This window comes from Vanacampus margaritifer, chromosome 9 (assembly GCF_051991255.1).
Source record: "Vanacampus margaritifer isolate UIUO_Vmar chromosome 9, RoL_Vmar_1.0, whole genome shotgun sequence".
NCBI classification, from domain to species: Eukaryota; Metazoa; Chordata; class Actinopteri; order Syngnathiformes; family Syngnathidae; genus Vanacampus; species Vanacampus margaritifer.
The window spans coordinates 11,188,995-11,206,508 of NC_135440.1; the positions used below are offsets into that span (position 1 = coordinate 11,188,995).

General features: G+C 40.0%; 1 protein-coding gene across 4 annotated transcripts in view; it reads right to left on the reverse strand.

Annotated features, from left to right (window-relative positions):
* Window positions 1-649: 649 nt before the first annotated feature.
* grik2 (glutamate receptor, ionotropic, kainate 2) overlaps window positions 650-17,514 on the reverse strand; it is a 164,285-nt gene continuing 147,420 nt past the window's right edge. For all 4 annotated transcript variants that reach the window (XM_077574695.1, XM_077574697.1, XM_077574694.1 and 1 more), the window contains one exon: window positions 650-5,942. In XM_077574695.1, the coding sequence (XP_077430821.1) occupies window positions 5,695-5,942 (248 nt within the window). In that variant the 3' untranslated portion in view covers window positions 650-5,694. The remainder of the gene's footprint in view (window positions 5,943-17,514) is intronic.

Sequence of the window (17,514 nt, forward strand, 5' to 3'; positions counted from 1 at the left end):
GACTTACCACCATGATTTACCACCCTTATAAACAAACATCGTTCTTTAATATTACTATCCACCAAGCCAGTGGCAATTGCAGTCATTCTAATTTGATTTTGATTTATTCTTTGTATTTTTTGTTAATTAAAAAAATATGAACTTGGCTTACTTTGTGATGACGCAGTGATCTTTTTTTTTCTAAACATACCATTTTGCTGTAAACATACTGTACTTCCTGTGTTTGAGCACTCTATTAAAAACACTCATATGACACGGCCCTAACTGTGGCCTAAAACTTTTACACATGATTTTCTTTTTAAAATATGTGGAAATCAGTGTGTTTAATGTGGAAAAGCAATTTATCAGTCTTTGCTTGCTTTTAGCCTGTTAGTGAAATTTTGTGCTTGCGAGCTATATGTCCGCTCGCATCCTCTCCATCCCGAGGGATTTAAGCCTCCTCTCTTCATGAGTTAAGAATAACTTGAAGGAAGCGGGTACAGGTGCTTTTGTCAAAGAAACAAAATATGACTCCAGGTACTTTTCACAATACAGAATCCATGTGTTAATATTTCATCGTATTTTATATATATATTTTCATTATATTTTTTTCATGTTTTATCCATGCATATTCTGTAAAAAAAACAACAACAAAGCAAATTAGGCATAGTTTGTGAATGTTGTACTTTATTTGCTTTGAACTTGGTGTGTCAACTTCAAAGGGTAAACAGTGCACTGTATTTAGTTTTCACAACAAATCCATGTTTTATTTAATACATTTTTTAAAAAACATTTACACACATTTGCTCAACTCTGAATCCTAAATATCATAAATTAGGATTGCAAAATGAATAGGCATCTTTTAAGTTTTTCTTCTTTTATGTAAATACATTCACTGTATTTGTTTCCAACTATGTTGTCAATAATCATCTCGTATGTTGTCAATAATCATCTCGTATGTGAGGTAAAAATATTCTTCTTTATATGTTGTTCCTTTATATGATAAAAAATAGTTTTCTTCTCCAAAACATCAATGGGTCACTCTGTGGGAAAACAGAGTGCCTACCAGTGTGAGGACACGTTTACTGCAACGCTCTTCCTTGTGTACGTCAGCTCAGTGTTTAGCATAGACGTATGTGAGTACCAGTCTGGAGTACGCTACTGCAGGGGCGTAGTTGTGGGGGGGGGGGGGGGTGGGTGCTTTTATAGCACAAAACAATTCAATACCTTTTCCACATGCCGCAACATGTTTTTACGAGCTGCCCTTGAATGAGAGCTTGACATTAATGCACCCGCCAACCCACCAAATGCGGTTGCATTTCAGCAGTGGCGTTTGTCACCGCCACTCCCACTAGCCGCTTTGGCAGGTTGAATTTTAGATAAACTATATAACGTATACTACTGTAACGGATCATCCTTGATCCGTGATTCATATGAATTACGTTCCAAAGGTCCATGGATTGGTTGGTGAAATAAAAAAAGTTGTGCGTGTTCACGTTCACACTGACTAGTTAAGCGCAGCGGTAGTCATGGCTAGGGTAGCAAAGGAGCAGAGGAACTGTGAAGTGTCAGCGCCGGAGCACGTCTGATGGGAGAGTATTCGGTCGGTGCAGCATGTGCGCACCCACACACTCATTAAGCCTCATAAAAGAGATATGCCATGGCAGCCACATTGGCGAACACATACCACATATTCAATTGTAAGAGTTATTCAACAAGTACTAGTAGTATCTGATTTTTCTTTACGCTTCTCTTTTAGCTTGATCTCTGACCTGTTTTACTGAATTAGTTGTGCATCACCCTTATTATCCAACAAAAAAATTGTGTCTAGTAACTTTGTAAAACCTCTGGCCACAGTGGCTGGTGAGCAAGTTAATGTCAAGCCCTGCTTGAATGTATCATCAACAGTTATTGCACAGACGATTAATCACACAGACAGCAGATAAGACAAATATGTGCTGCTTGCTGCCGGTCATTCATTGCAAGAGGCAAAAAATAAGAAAGAAAAAACGTGTATGCATTTTTCATATTGACATATATCTTGGTGTCGAGGCTTTGGTGGGCTTCAGAGGTTTTACATATTTCAAGTTGTCAAAAGATGTCAGATGTTGATGAGTTTTCAGCCCAAGTTGATATCCATTAATGCCTTGCTTTGGAAATCAGTATTCACATTTTATTTTAAATGGCTCAAATCCCCTCCCTTTTATTTAGTGTGCAACAAGAAATCTGGAAAGATTTATATTTTACAGAATTTTTGCTTTCAGTCTTATTTTCCTGTTCATGCGTAAGTGAAGGAATTATGACCCGCCCACCATTCATAACCTGGAAAACTCAATTTCTGGGTTATAAGTGAGAAAGACACAGCTCTCTACCACCGCAACAGAAATACAGAATAGTACACATATTGTGTGTTACAACAATATGATGTACCCGTAGATGAAATAGTGAAGCTGGTAAAAAATACACAAGTGACATACCTACTGCCTTCCATTAAAATGAATTGAAGTAAGTCCCACCTTTTAAACATATCCCCATTTTTTCATCTTTATTCTCATCCTTATGTTAAATTGCCCAATGTGCACTGGGGTGAGTGGCCAGCTGTCATTTTTTTTTTGCAGTCCTAGAGGGAGTCGGAATCATCGCCCAGTGTGCAGCGGCCCTAAGTTATTTTATGGTCTCACCACCCAGTGTGGATAGATTTCATGAAGGTGTGAAAGTGATTCCATTTGATGGGAGGATACGCGCAGCCAAAAAGCATACATATGCCCCTTGATTATTTGGAAACTTGGGTTTTACTGTCATTGTGTTTTACCTCAAACAATTTGTTAATTTAGTTATTTGACTACTATGGAGAGGAGAAGTTGAACTTGACAGAATGATCATTTGTTCATAAAAGTTAGCTTAAGTCAACCTTAATTTCTTGAAAATAATATGCTATATGTGACCTCACTAGTCTAAACATGACATTCTGATTAATATTACATTTGTGGAATATGAATTATGAAGCAAAATTCTGCTATTTTTATCGATCTCAGTGGGCGGCCATTTTGCCACTTGTTGTCGACTTGAAGATGATATCAGTGTTGCTCGGGGCTCAGGCAACAACCAATAGGGGCTTTTCCACCGAGAACTTTTCAATTTACCTTGGTAAAATTGCGCGTTTTTCCACCACCAACAATTTCCGGGGTTATTAATTTCCCCAGGGGGCATCTCAGTAGCAGGGTCTTGCTGAGCCAGGCTGGAACTTTGAGGGGGGAGGGCTGCACTGACTAAAGCGGATTGAATGGTCAAATTTGTGTGTTTTTTAGCCATCGGCTGTGCTCATCAAACTCATACGTCATCAAACTCATTTGAATAAATGACCAAGAACTGTATGACGCTGTGGAAACACAATTACAAATTCCCTGTGGAACTTTTACAACCAAGAACTCCCTTTACCCAGAACTCAAAGATCCTGGGCTTGTTAGTGGAAAAGCAGCTAATCACAGCTTTCGCGAGAAGGTTCTGAGGGACTGTCTTCCGGGTTCAATGTCCTTTTATACACATTACATTCGTCACTCGGAATACTGGACTATGTGTCCTTTTGGTATGCATTCTTGTATGCGCGAAGGCTAAGCTGTGATTGGTCGTTGCCTGAGCCCTGAGCAACCTTCGTCAGGTTTCTATCCAATTGTTTCAAATTGACTGAAAATGCGCAAATGGACATGCGACTTATGCCCGTTTCCATCTGTTCTTCTTTTGCATATATTGAGAGGGGAATCCACCGCTGTTAGATGGCGGTATACACAATAGAGATGTACTTTCAAATGAGAAGAAGAAGGACAGGAAGTGATTGCGCCGTGCGATAACGTCGTATGAGTTTGCATTTGTAATTTTTGACCCTAGCGTTACTTTGCGGTTTTCAATCTAAAATTGCATCAATATTCGCTTCTTTAATTAATTCCAAAAAGATTTCTGTTTCGTCCCCCCCCCCAAACATACCTTTACTTTATCGTCCGTCATTGCTTTGCGACTACAAACGTACATGTGACGTAATATCCGGTCAAAACGTGCGACGTGTTGCCAAATTAGCATTTTCCTTTTTTTGATCCACCCCCTCCAAGCGAGAAAACTTTATTTTGCGAATTTTGGGCCCTTTTTTTCTCTAGTGTTTCCAGTTTCAGTTTTATCTTTGCATGTCTTGAAAATTCGAATAAAAATGGGTGGATGGAAACGCTACTATTGATGTCATCTTCAGTCGACAGCAAGTGTCAAAATGGCCGCCCCCTGAGATGGATAAAAATGGCTGGATTTTGCTTCATAACTCATATTCTACTAACACAATATCAATCATAATACCACATTTAGACTAGTGGGGCTGCATAGTATATATATTGTCCCCAAAAAATTGTGGGTTGACTTCTCCTTTTAGCTCCATTTACACGATGTTCAAAGTGGTCACGACAGCCCCATTTGCCCAAAATGTAGTGTGCTGTGGGTTTTTAGCCTTTTTTTGTCTCACGGCTATCCCGTTTTGTCCACGGTGGCCTAAAACTGCCATGGCCCCTGGGAACACAGTGTAAACGTCGCTTGACTCCTGAACGATTCGTCCCCCGCACTTCTGAAATGTCGGCTACGCCCCTGCACGACTACCATGAATGGCACTCTTGATGGTGAAGTTCATGTTGGTAAAAACCAATACAAAATGTTGGTTCTCTTTGTACAAAACAATTTTTTCTTAGAAATTGTAGATGCACATAAATCTTAGATTTGTTGTAAAAGAAATGAAAAAAGCCACAAGAGACATTACACAGAGCGTATCTTAAGAAACTTTAACATACAGACATGAATTTGAGATTTACTGCCGCAGCGAAAATCCAGTCTGTATAAACAGCAAATTTCATAAATAAAACAATAAATACTTGAATAAATACAGTTTATTCACGTGTGTTTGCTGTGAATTCATGGAACTGTGCCAATCACATCCTAAAATTCCTCTAAATTGAAAGTAATGGTGTATGCCTCCATTGAATCCCTATTTACGACTACAGGCTGATACAATACATGTAACTCAATAGCTTGTATATATCGGCCCTAAACCATGCATCCTTTGGTTATATTTCTGCATCCTTCCCATACACTACATTTGAAAACTAAACATGTTAGTACTCTGAAACACAAATAAATGAATCTCACTTATTGCCTGATGGATGATATATGACTTTTTCTCGATTAATTATACAGTATGTGACAAAGAAATATTCCCTATACATTTACGAATCAGCTGCACTCGTTGCAGTCTTTGAGGCTTGGGGTTAGCTTGAGTTGGTTTGCTTATTCTATCCATGATTGAAAACAGACAAATCTTGTTAGTTTCCAGTCCTCTATGTGTAGTTTGATGATTAAGATGCTCATGTTGCTGCTCCCCCTTGTACGCAGCTAAAGTAACTTAAGATGATGATGACGATAAGGTCCATTCCACCATTATTAAAATTTGAATATTCCAACTTCTGCCTTTTTCAACCCATTTTTCTCAGGCTTTGAAAATTCCACTGCCTGTACTTTGCACCTTGTTATTGTGGTAAGAATAATGAGGTAACTTGCTGAATATTCTGCTCGGTTCAAGTTATTTCCACAGGAAATATTATTGAATCCAAGTTAATCTTTAATAAGAATGACTCTTTGTCAACGCACTCTCAAGCACCTCTGCTCAATGTCAAAAAGAACCCAACGTGTTTACCAGTTCCCCCCGCGGTTCTCCCAAGTGTCTCCACATGCCTCCTCATTGCGGAGACGAGGGCGAGGAAGCGTTTGCCATTTCATGCCATGGTCTCTTTCCCTGGCAGTCTGCGGTCGTTGAAGGTGTGCATGTTGATAACCTCCTCCGTTTTCGCCATGACGGCTGGCTGAGGCTTGTGTTTGAGCCTGCGCTGGCACTTCAGTGACACCCTCAGTTCGTCCACCATGACACTGCAAAAGGACCTCTAAGGTTGACAATAGAGGGGGAGACAATAGAACAGAATTGATTTGAGACTCTTGCTGCTGTTCAAACCATTTTAAACTATCAAAAATATACAGTATAATTTAGTAGGTTGCAAATGAGAATGTGTTGGGATGACTTGATGGTAATGGTGTGCATTTTGATGTTTGATGGCGGGGTTGAAGTTGATATGGATAGCAGAATCAAGGATGGATTGATCTATGATTTATTATTCCTTTATAATTTCAGAACTGAAACATTTGATCAAGTCACGGGATTTTATAGAGAAGAATAAAATAGAATACAGTCGAGTAGTTGTGCATTCTACATTGTTGTTGGATGAACAATATAAATACAGTACACAGCTATCTTATTAGATGTCCTTTCAAAATAAATGCTAATACAATGAATGCTACTATCTATAGGACATTACAGAGATTGCAGTTATTTTTACTTAAAAAAAATTGTCAATTCACAAAGAAATTATGGTAAAATTTAAAAAAAATTGCTGTTAATTATTTACATTTGACATGTAAAATCACAGTTTATTTTTGTAAAATAAATTATATTCTTAAAATAAAGAAAAAACTGTAAAAAAAAAAGAAAAAAGAAAAATTAAGTACAATTCTGTTATACAGTATTACAGTTTTTTTTACGGTGTACCAGAGCTGTCATGTCAATACTCATTTATATGCGTATGGATATTAATGTTTCGCCTCCTTTCCAATATATCCTCCAATTTTACTTCCCATATTGGTTTCCTATTGACTTCCCCAAACTGCATAGTTTTTCAACAGAAATCATAGATCAAAGTAGATCAAATAAATCTCATGATGTAATTCATAACATCAAATGAATCGCATAAGATTGACACGCATAGAAACACAAGGGAGAGTGTGTTTTTTGTTTTTTTTGTCAGCCCAAAATACTAAGGACCCTAATTTCGTAGACAAGACTAGTGTAAAAATTGGCACATCTTCATTTTCATATCGAGGCAAGACTACCGGTAGTTAATCTTGTTTAGGAATTTGGAAGCTTGTACTGTTCGTACTCGCTAGACATTCCGACATTACATGCCCTTGGCGCATCTGACAATTTGGTGGCTAATTGACTGAAGAGCAGGTGAATGAGGTCTAAGTTGTGGCGCAGGTGATGTAACGCGATTTTGGTGGATTTGATCCAGGTCCAGGCTGGATGTCATTTCATTCATAAATATGACAGCAGGAGGGTTGTCACACACATACACACAATCAGGGGTGCAAGATGGCCTCCAAGTGCTTACTTTACAGCACCCAACTTATCACCGCAAGTGGAGATCTTGGGCTCTATTTTTGTGGACTTGACACAAAAATAGGCACATCACAATTTTCATGGCAGTGAAACATAAATCGGCACCCTTAGGGGTTGTCTTGCTTTTTTCTGGTTATTTTGGAAAACAAATCTGCCCCACCTCCAGCATATCTGGCAATTTGGCAACAGCAATATGTAGACTGCGATTGGGCTAAACGCTGGTGTATCAAAATTTTTGTGCAGGGGCAAGTGTTAATCGTGCGACGTGTTTGTGAATTTAGTAGATACGATGCCCTTCCTTGGGCGTTCCAGCGTGCTGAGCTGTCTCGCCCATCAGCACATCTCCAATTCCGTCACAAGAAGTAAACTACAGTAAATTTAATTCTGCCAAAAAGTAAGTCTATTTTGACTGAGTGCACAAATGTTTGGTATGAATGTAGTGTGGACCTGAGAATACCTGGGAAAAAAGTGTTTTTGCTTATGGCTTATGATTACAATTGAACCAGAAGGACACAGACCGAATCTGATTTAGCGTTAGGTCTCATATTTTGGACTTTAATGAAACTTAATGGGCATTTACTCGACCTACTATGCTGTTGTTAACTCCATGGGACTTCACGATTGTTTATGCTGTGTTTAAAACTTTCCCTTTATAGCACACAGCATTTTACTGGCGGCAAAGCTACAACAGTACAACGCAAATGGACCCATGCCTATGCTGAGGAAGAAGCATACTATGAAATTCTGTGCTATGTATTACACAATCAGCTAGCTTGGAATTTTGTTTTAGTTCTGTTTATACTTTTTTATCATTTTAATTTTTGTTGTTGTTTTTGTTCACTTTGTTGTGAGCAAATTAACGTAGACTAAACAACCACAATATTGTCAATTTCAGGGGTATTTATTAATTAATATAATGGTTATTGTTATGGCCAGATGTCCAGTTTTGGCTGGGACATCCTGTTTTTGAGCCTTGGGTCTCACATCTCGGCGGATTTCGCCAACCTGTTTTGTCCTACGCAGGTCTCGTCTCGGCGTCCTGTATTTTGCCACGTGTATGTCAATCACACAGTTGCCATAGCGATTGATAACGATGAACCCATTAAAAAGGACAGACAACACAAACTGAGCTTTCTAGGGGTATTTTTTTAATGTTACAATGCTTGACTGGCACGAGGTAAACAGCACAGCTGTCGGGAACGAGCAAAAAAGGTTGGCTAATGGTGAGTGCATTGACTTGCTTAGTTAGCACTGTTGAACAGTCAACCAAGGTAGCATTTAGCATTAGCGATTGATGCGCATGTTGGCCGTCTTTCGCACCCCAAAATCCCACGCCACCCTCCCCCGTTAGTGATGAAATTTATTATATATTATATAGCATACCACTTTTTCATTTGGAAAATCTAGTCACCCTAGTTTTTGTGCTTGAGTTTTGATTACTTTATTTGCATTTAGTTATATGAAAGTAAAAATCAGGAGCACATTGAGCACCACCCCTGGAAGTGAAAACTTTCAATCACCAGTTTTTACAGAAGTTGCATTAATGGAGCTCATAGCCGTGAGTCCACTGGATGGGGCACAGGGCAGTCCACCCTGTGTTCACACTGTGAATACCTAGAATGGATATATTATGGAAAATTTAATTTATATTTGCTTGTATTCAAATAACTATGTGTCTCTAGCCTCTGTGCAAAGTTAATCACCCAAGTAAATCCTTAGTTTTGTGTGTACTATTTCTGAATTTCTGTCAGTGAATCGTTCTACACTTCCGTCCTCACTGTTGTGGCTAATTTACATAATAAACACCCCCAGAAAAGGTTTCTCAGCCAAAGACTTGGCAGCTAGGCTGGCCGAAGTGCCAAAGCAAAATAATCACTTTGAAGTGGCTGCAGAAGCGCGATCATGTCAAAGCCATGCTTTTGCTTTGCAGAGCTGCAGTGTGTGCACAGATTAGCGTTAGCGAACAATGTTACCAACATTAGCTTCTGATAACCGGCCCAAACGGAATGTTTGATTGTTTCATGTGGTGGTGGGGAAGATTTTTGTTCAGACATGTCATGTGACACACCTCTACCCTAATTGACAACTTTGAACTACAGAAGCACATGATATTCCAATTAATCTTAAGGAAAAAAATGCATGGGAAGCCATTACAATGGTGTAAATGCAGAATACAGGTATTTTAATCCTAACAGTCAAAAGATCAGTCTTCAAATCTCAATGGGAACATGTAAACTATGTGGAGTTTGAATCTTCTCCCTGAGCTTTCATTGGTTTTCTCCGCATACTCTGGCTTCCTCCTATGTTACAAAAACATGCTTATTACTCTGAATAAATACAATAATATTCATATCATATCAATTGTCCATAGGTGTGAATATCTCTATGTGTCCTATGATTGACTGGTGTTCCCTGCTTCGCGCCTGAAGCCAGCTTGCACAATGAGGACAAGCAGAACGTACAATACAAGAAATGGATGGATGGATAAATCTTTCAATGCTAGAAAAGAATCATACTATTGAGTCATGAAAAATGTAATTATGCAATCCTCAATTATGAAGCACTTTAAAGTTGTGTACGCATTTTGTTGAGTGTTCTTGAAAAAAACAACACATATTGTTTAATGCCATATTGTTTTTACAAAAGGGCATAAGTGGGACTTAAGAACACATTTGTTCCCAAATAATGATTTGTTTGTTAGGCTGACAACATATTGCACTTTACTACTGCTAACAGGCCCCACAGATCAAATACTTTATTTAAACTTCTGCAATATGAAATTTGTGTTTGTACATACCACCATACATACACAAATGCATCATGTGTGGCAATAAACACTACTGATTACCTGAACCACACTGTAGGCAGGCTTTGCCGGCTATTCATTTACCCCCACTCCACCATCTGTAAAATTAAATGGCACTGCTGTGGTTTACTGGTAAAAGCTATGCAGGCTCCAGGCTTTGTAGTGCACTGGGCCACTCGACTCAGGCTCAGGGGACACATTGCCATCAAATCTGCCTGCTGGTGGTATGTTGGATTGATAGCGGCAGCTTAGGGTCATTGGATTACAGAGTTTTTATGATGCTCAACAATCAGCAGCTGTGCCACAGCTCTGAAGGAGGGCCCGTTAGCACTATGGAGAATGGCAACATTGTAATGTGATGCAGGAAGTGGAAATTGAAAGAAGGCAAAAAGAGCATGTAGTGTGCACACAGGATCATCACACAAATGAATTCTGTAAAAGGTAATACATCACCATATCTAGACATTTGTTGATTGGTTATCAGTCTTAGCTTCTTATATCAACTTAAGGTGTGGCGTATCACTACTCAGAAAATGTTTTTGTTTTCTCGACAGTGAACCTCTGTGTATTGCGAGGGATTTTGTATGTTTCAGGCCCATCCACAATAGGAGCAAATTCACAAAAGATACCTGTAGATACCTATTCTACAATTTTAACAGCTTGGATACAATTTAGCATAACCACCAGTCATTAGAGAGACACAGCCATGCCCATCCAAAAATACTCTAGTGTCTTTTTATTGTTCTTGATTATATTTTGGTGTGTTTACCATTCAAAAAAATCTCAGATGCGATCAATTTGCACAAATAGCGGCAACAAGAGTCACCGGTCATTATAAAGTTATGTCTTTAGAGTAGGGTGACCATATTCTTAGTCGCAGTTACACTGTGTACTTCACCTCTTATTAGTCACGCAATGCCAACCGGACATTTTCATGAATTTATAAATCCCCCGGACGCCGGAACAGGACGTAAGAAAATGGTCTGCCCTCCCAAAACAGGATGCTTGGTCACCCTACTTTAGAGTAACTGATGACAGGGATGTGATTTGACCAGCCCCCCGGAGCTCATGGGTTTTCCGTGTTTTTAAGTACTTTAAATGCACTCACATGACAAAGAAATAGACAAAACAACAGCATAAATTTTCAATGTATATTGAACTATCCCATATAAAATGGCAGTTTTAGTCAACTCAAAATCAGTCACATTCAAAAACATTGGACTGTCTTTGCTTTTAAAAACTATCACTGAGAATATCATCATATCTAACTAATGTGATTACTAAGTTAACACATAAATAATGTTGAAGAGTTCAAATTTCATGAACAAAAAATTGTATCATGACCAAATGAAAAGTAACTCATATTAGAGCATACCACAAATGTCTTTGTTATAGAAGAAGATGTTATCTGTCGGAGTCATGTGCATACACAATGAACTACTAAAAAAAAAAAAAAAAAATCGGATTTATTTTTTTTGGGGGGGGGGGGGGGGGGAGATAAAAAAAAAGCGGAATTCCCCGAATTAGCGGAAAAATCACATCCCTGTGATGATGTGGTTCACGTATGAGTTCTGTGCCGGCAACTTGGATCCAATTCCCAGTCAATGATGGGGTGAATGTAAGTGTGGCATAATTTTTCTACAGTTAATAAAATGTTTAAATTAGGCCCCTGGTCTGTTTTGACTTTTGTGATCACTACATCAGCATCAGATAGATAGACAGACAGACAGACAGACACTTCATGGTTGGCAAATTTAGTTGTACTACACAGTTTAAGTGCCTTGATTTTCGTCGATCGTCAAGTCCCGTTGACAACGATGCCCAATTTTCATTGATTGCTTCCGCATTTTCGGTGAATGCTTTATGATGCAAAGTCTCTCAAAAATACACAGAATGAGAAAGACAGTCGGTACTCATCCTGATGGACGGACATAAACCTGTTTCAGTCGATGCTTAGTCCATTTATTTTTTTGAGGCGTTATTAAGAACTCGCCGAAAGGTGGGCATAGTCAATGACGGGAATTGACGACTGACGGAAGTGCACACCTCTGGTGATATGTCATTGTTGTATAGGCAGCAGCATCTGATTCAAGTCATGGCACAAACCTAACCGGCAACTGCAGAGGCAATTCATGATTCATGAAGCTACGGCTACTTATGCAGCTTTGGGTTACATGACATTTGTTATTATGGTTATTATGTATTGGGAACACAAAATATCAACGATTTTTGAGATTTACAAATCATGCAACTCATAAGTAGCACTGAAATGCCAAATGTAGAAACATGTATAAAGTAAGTGAACAGCAGCTTCTGGCAGAAACCATCAACTTGTAGTTACTTTCTTGCACTCATCTACATGTAAATGTCATCATATTCCATCTTTTTCAAACAGCCTTGCACACTCAAATGTGATGCTTGAGGGGGTTTTGCAGTATAATAGTTTTGGATACAAAGCACCACTGGTCAGTAGCTAATGAGTTGAGAGTCCAGCTCTCAATGGCAACAGAAGTCACCTACACACAATTATTGTTTTCAAGGAGGAATGAGTGATTTGAATTACGTTAAGAAGAATTTTTGGTGTCAAATACAATTATATTATACACATTTGAAAGAGTTACAGTATTAAATTTTTCTAGAAAAATAAATAAATCAGTGTTTAACGTTGACTCTGAAAGGAGGCTTGGTTAGACAAATTGCAGTATAAGTATTAGCAGTAGCAGGATTCCTTGAATTACAATAGGGAGCCCCTTGTTACTAGATTACCCATCATGACATGTCATGTGGAAGCTAACATCATCGTCTCCAAATTATGTTAACAACATTCCACTTGTTCTTTCAACACACACGCCTTTATATGTGCATATGTGTTCATCCGTAAGCATGCAAAGGTGCAAAGGTGATTGTGCATCTGTGTGTATGCATGATGCGTGCGTGTTACAGGAGATAAGATGGGTTCCTCACACACAGCCATCTGGTGGTTCCTGTACCCCGAAAGCCAGGTTAGTCTGCAGCAGCCTCAGCAGCAGGCAAGGAGAGCGGGAAAAGCAGCAAGAGGACGAAGAGGGGGAGGAGGAGGAGGGGGAGTAGTAAGCAGAGGAGGAGCTAAGGAAGGGAGACAATAGATGGCAGGACGGGAGTGGAGCAGGAAGTGGATGGGGAGAGGGAGGAAGGGGATAATCATGGTAATCATGGAAATCTGACAGGCTAGCATGGAGATGACAATCCATTTAAAGTCAATGATGCATTTAAACTGGTGGATAATGAGTCCAACTATGATAGATTTAAGAATAGAGGGTGGGGTTATGTTTAGACATAATATATTTTGCACATAATATGAGGAATCCATGTTTTAAAATTGTGAGAATATGATTGAGGTACTTATAAAAATGCAACACATTGTTAAAACATAAAAACACATGACAATGGGAAATCACGTGACTATTAAAATAATTCATTGAAAAGTTATGACAAGAGCGCTGACAATAAACAACGTGGGTGCTTGGAGAGCAGTGTGGAGGCCTTGCCGTTCCAATCCTCGGATACCAAACATGACTCTAGGGGCGTAGAATGTCACCTCTGGCATTGAAGGTGCCCAAGCTGCTTTGCAAGACCAAAAAGTTCAGACTCGTCTCCGGGAACAGTCCTCTTGAAAGGAGTTGGATTCTTACTCTGAAGTTTACCCTGGTGAGAGGCGCAGAGCTTGGTTCCGTGCCTGTTCGTTGAGGTTTACCCAAAGTATGAGAGGGTAGACTCCTTTCACCTTCGAGATGGGTCCTGAGCAGCTCAGATTACCCACCCTTTTTGGAGTCTTTGGAGGAGGTGCTGGAGAGAGCTCTCACTGGGGACTTCATCATGGTAACTTAAATGATCATAAGGGCAATGGCAGTGAGACCTGGAAGGTTGTGATTGGGAGGATCAGAACCCGACCAGTGTTCTGTTATTAGACTTTTGTGCTCATCACTAACAAATACCAGGTTCAAACATAAGGGTGTCCAAACATGCACTTAGCACCGGGGCACAGGATGATGAACTTTTTGGTCATATCATCGGACTTGCAGCTGCATGTCTTGGACACTCAGATGAAGAGAGGGAAAGAGCTCTCAATGGAGAATAGGGTACTGGACCCTTGATAGGCGTTGTTTAGCCCCTCTACAACCGCTGTCAGAGTTTTGTCTGCACTGCAGGCTGTAAGTCTGATTTGTTTCAAGTGAGGGTTTGACAAGGCTGCCCTTTGTTACAGATTCTGTTCATAAGCACAGAATTTCAAGGCACATCTGAGGTTTGGTAGCCTCAGTATCGTATCTCTACTTTTTGCAGATGATATGACCGCAATCTTCAACCCTCACTGGAGCGGTTCGCAACGGAGTGAGCTGGTTGGGATGAGAGTCAGGTAATTAGTGAGAAAAGGGTGGACTGCCTTCCTTCCAGGAAGGAATGAGATCCTGACCCAAGTGAAGTTGTTAAAGTGTGATGCGGTCTTGTTCAAGAGTAAGGGAAGAATGGAGCGGGAGATCAACAGGCAGATCGGTGCAGTGATGCGGACTCTGTCGGTCTGTCATGATGAAGAAGGAGCTCAACCAAAAGCCTAAGCCCTCAATTTACTTGTCTATCTACTTTCCCACCATCGCCAATAGTCATGATCACGGATGCAAGCAGCCGAAATAATATCCTTTGCACGGTATCTCCCTTAGAGTTAAGGTGAGAAGCTTGGTCATCCAGGAAAAGCTCAGGGTAGAGCCATTACTCCTTTGTGTCGAGAGGAGCCAGACTCATCTGGATGCTTTGCTGGTGAGGTGTTCCGGATATGTCCTACTGGGAAAAGGCCTTGAGGACAAGCCAATTAATGCTGGAGAGACTGTCTCAAGGCTGGTCTAGGAACACCACCGGAAGCGCTAGATGAAGTAACTGGGGAGAGGGAAGTCTGAGCTTCCCACCAAAGCTGCTGCCCTCACTACTTGGCTCCGGATAGGTGGAAGAAACTGGTTGAATGGATAGTTGGTATTACTTTGACCCAGGTTACTAAAATCATTTTGGGTACAATTTAAAAAAAAAACTTTTAGCTAGCAATCTGCTAGCGATAACAATGTTCCCTTAGATACAATTGAAAATCTAAAAAATTAGCTGACTTCACCTTAGCATCAGGTATTTTTGACTTTTAAAGTGGAACAAGAGCTCATCTGTCTTAGACTTTTGCCCTAACAAAGAAAACTTGAAGTCAAAGGTAAAACCTACCGTAGCCATGTCTCGTCACTGGGACAAAACTGGAGCGAGCCTAGTTTATCAGTCATGGTACACACACACCATTATTGATGTGTGTGTAAATGGATGGATGTGATGCATTGTAACGTGTTGTGTAGATAAAGCACTATATACATGCACTCCACTTACCATTTTACCATCAGTCTATAAGAGCGTGCAAGGCTCATCCCCAGTATTGAAATGAGGAGATGCTATTTTTGCTTCTGTCTAATGTCACAGAACAGAAGTAATTATAAAATGCAAATTGTAGTGTGCTATCAAGCATGTGGAAAACAACAAAGAGATACTCAACACTATTTTTTTCACGTCGACATTTTCAGCTACTGGTTAAAAAAGAAGAAGAAAAAAAACCACAAAACGTTTTTTCTTGATGGTTTATTCTCACAGATAAGCTTCATGCCGATTAGCACTGCAATGTGGATCACTTACTTGACTTCTGTGCAGGCAGCGTGTGTTAAATTGTGACTTTGTTTCATTCTCGTTAGCTGCTTGTGACTGGACGCTTTAACTTAATAAATCGGTGGAAAATACAAAGAGAAGAAGGGGTAAGAAGATGAGAGAGACTGAGAAGCACCCTACACGTTTTCATGATGGGGCGTTTTTCAATCTCGTCACCAGGTTTCAAGATGGTCTTCTTCCTGTTCTTCAAGATGTATGACAGAGTTTTGCACACAACCTTGCTGTTGGGGAGTGGCTCCCTGTTCTTCTTCTTCAAAAAAAAGTAAAAAAAAGACGGGCAAAAGGATGGCTTTGAATACCTTGGTGTGATTCAAGGTTAAGAGAAGTTTGTAAAGCAGAATTAGTAAAGCCTTAAGATTAATGACACAGTTTGTGTTGAGTAACCTTGTGGTTGCGTTGCTGTGGCATCGACTTGCCTGTTTGGACCCACCATCAGGTTTTAACATGTATACAGACCAAAATAGTATTGGAATGATTTGCATTTGGCACCGCAGTCGGTCTTGTTCTTACTCAGAGATTATTTCGGGGGGAGTCAGAGCTTTGTCCACCTGGTCAGCATTAGAGCTGCTTTCAGGATCCAGCGTGGAAAGATGTGGCCATCTACATAGCAGGACTGGTGGAAGAGCACTGTGCAGGTCAAAAGCATTCCCTTTAAAGAAACTAGTGGATGAAGAGGGTCCAGTATTCACTGATGCCCAGGAAGTAGGCTCCCAGTTGGGAGTGCAATCTGTGTGGCTAGTTGAAAGGAGCCTGGAACTCTGGAGGAGAAACTGTCTGCAGCAGAGAGGAACCTCTGCCTGCACTAGGCTACTCTAAAAGAAGGAGCTCCACCTAACCCCAAGGATAACTTTCCTGATCTCCACCCGTAGGTGCCAAATCCAGTTCCAGAAGGTGCCACAGATGTCTGGAGGTTGAGAAGAAGCACCTGTGGCTAAAACCAAACGGTGGCAAGATTTTCACCTTCTGGACCTGGATTTTGCATCTTTTTCTACCTGAAGCTTGACTTCAAAGATCTCCGTGAATGGGCGATGACAGACTGGGGGACAAGACCCAGGCCCATGCAGGACTTTATACAAGTCGCTGTGATCTACTATGAAGGGTTTTGCATGGTGCTACTGCAACACGTGTTGTTCCTGCTATTTTTAATAAGTGTCCACTATGTGCTTCACATGAAAATGTGTTCCATGTTTTTGGCGAGTGAGGAGACTAAGAGATGTCTTAACTGTTTTTACAAATATTTTAAAACTTTTTTGGTGCCTTTTTTATCTGGTCCTATGATTATTTAAGGGGCCAAATCCAAGAAGGAAGACATGTCTAAGAAGCAGATCTTCAAGACAAATTGGTTATTTATATAATTCAAAGAGGCAAATTGCAGTCAGGCCCTTAAATGAACGCCGATGCCTTGTGGAAGTGTAACAAGAAGGTGAGGGTGCTTTGAGTATTGCTTTTACGAGACCACAGGGAACGACAGATGTCGAGTTATGAAGGGACATTATGCAGTGTATGCCAAATAAATTCACTGAAGTTCAGTGCTATTCTTAGCTGAATTTTTTTTTCTTGGTAGTTCCGAAAGCAATATCTTTTTTAATTGAAAGTGTTTTCTAAAAATATAAGTCAGCACTCTGCTAAGTTATAGTATAGAAAATTATTATGCTACTGACTTCTGGTGGAAGACAGACTGCACTCTGGAGTGGTCATCAATCATTCAATCAATCACAGGGCACATATTGAGACACTTCATATTCACATTCATACAATT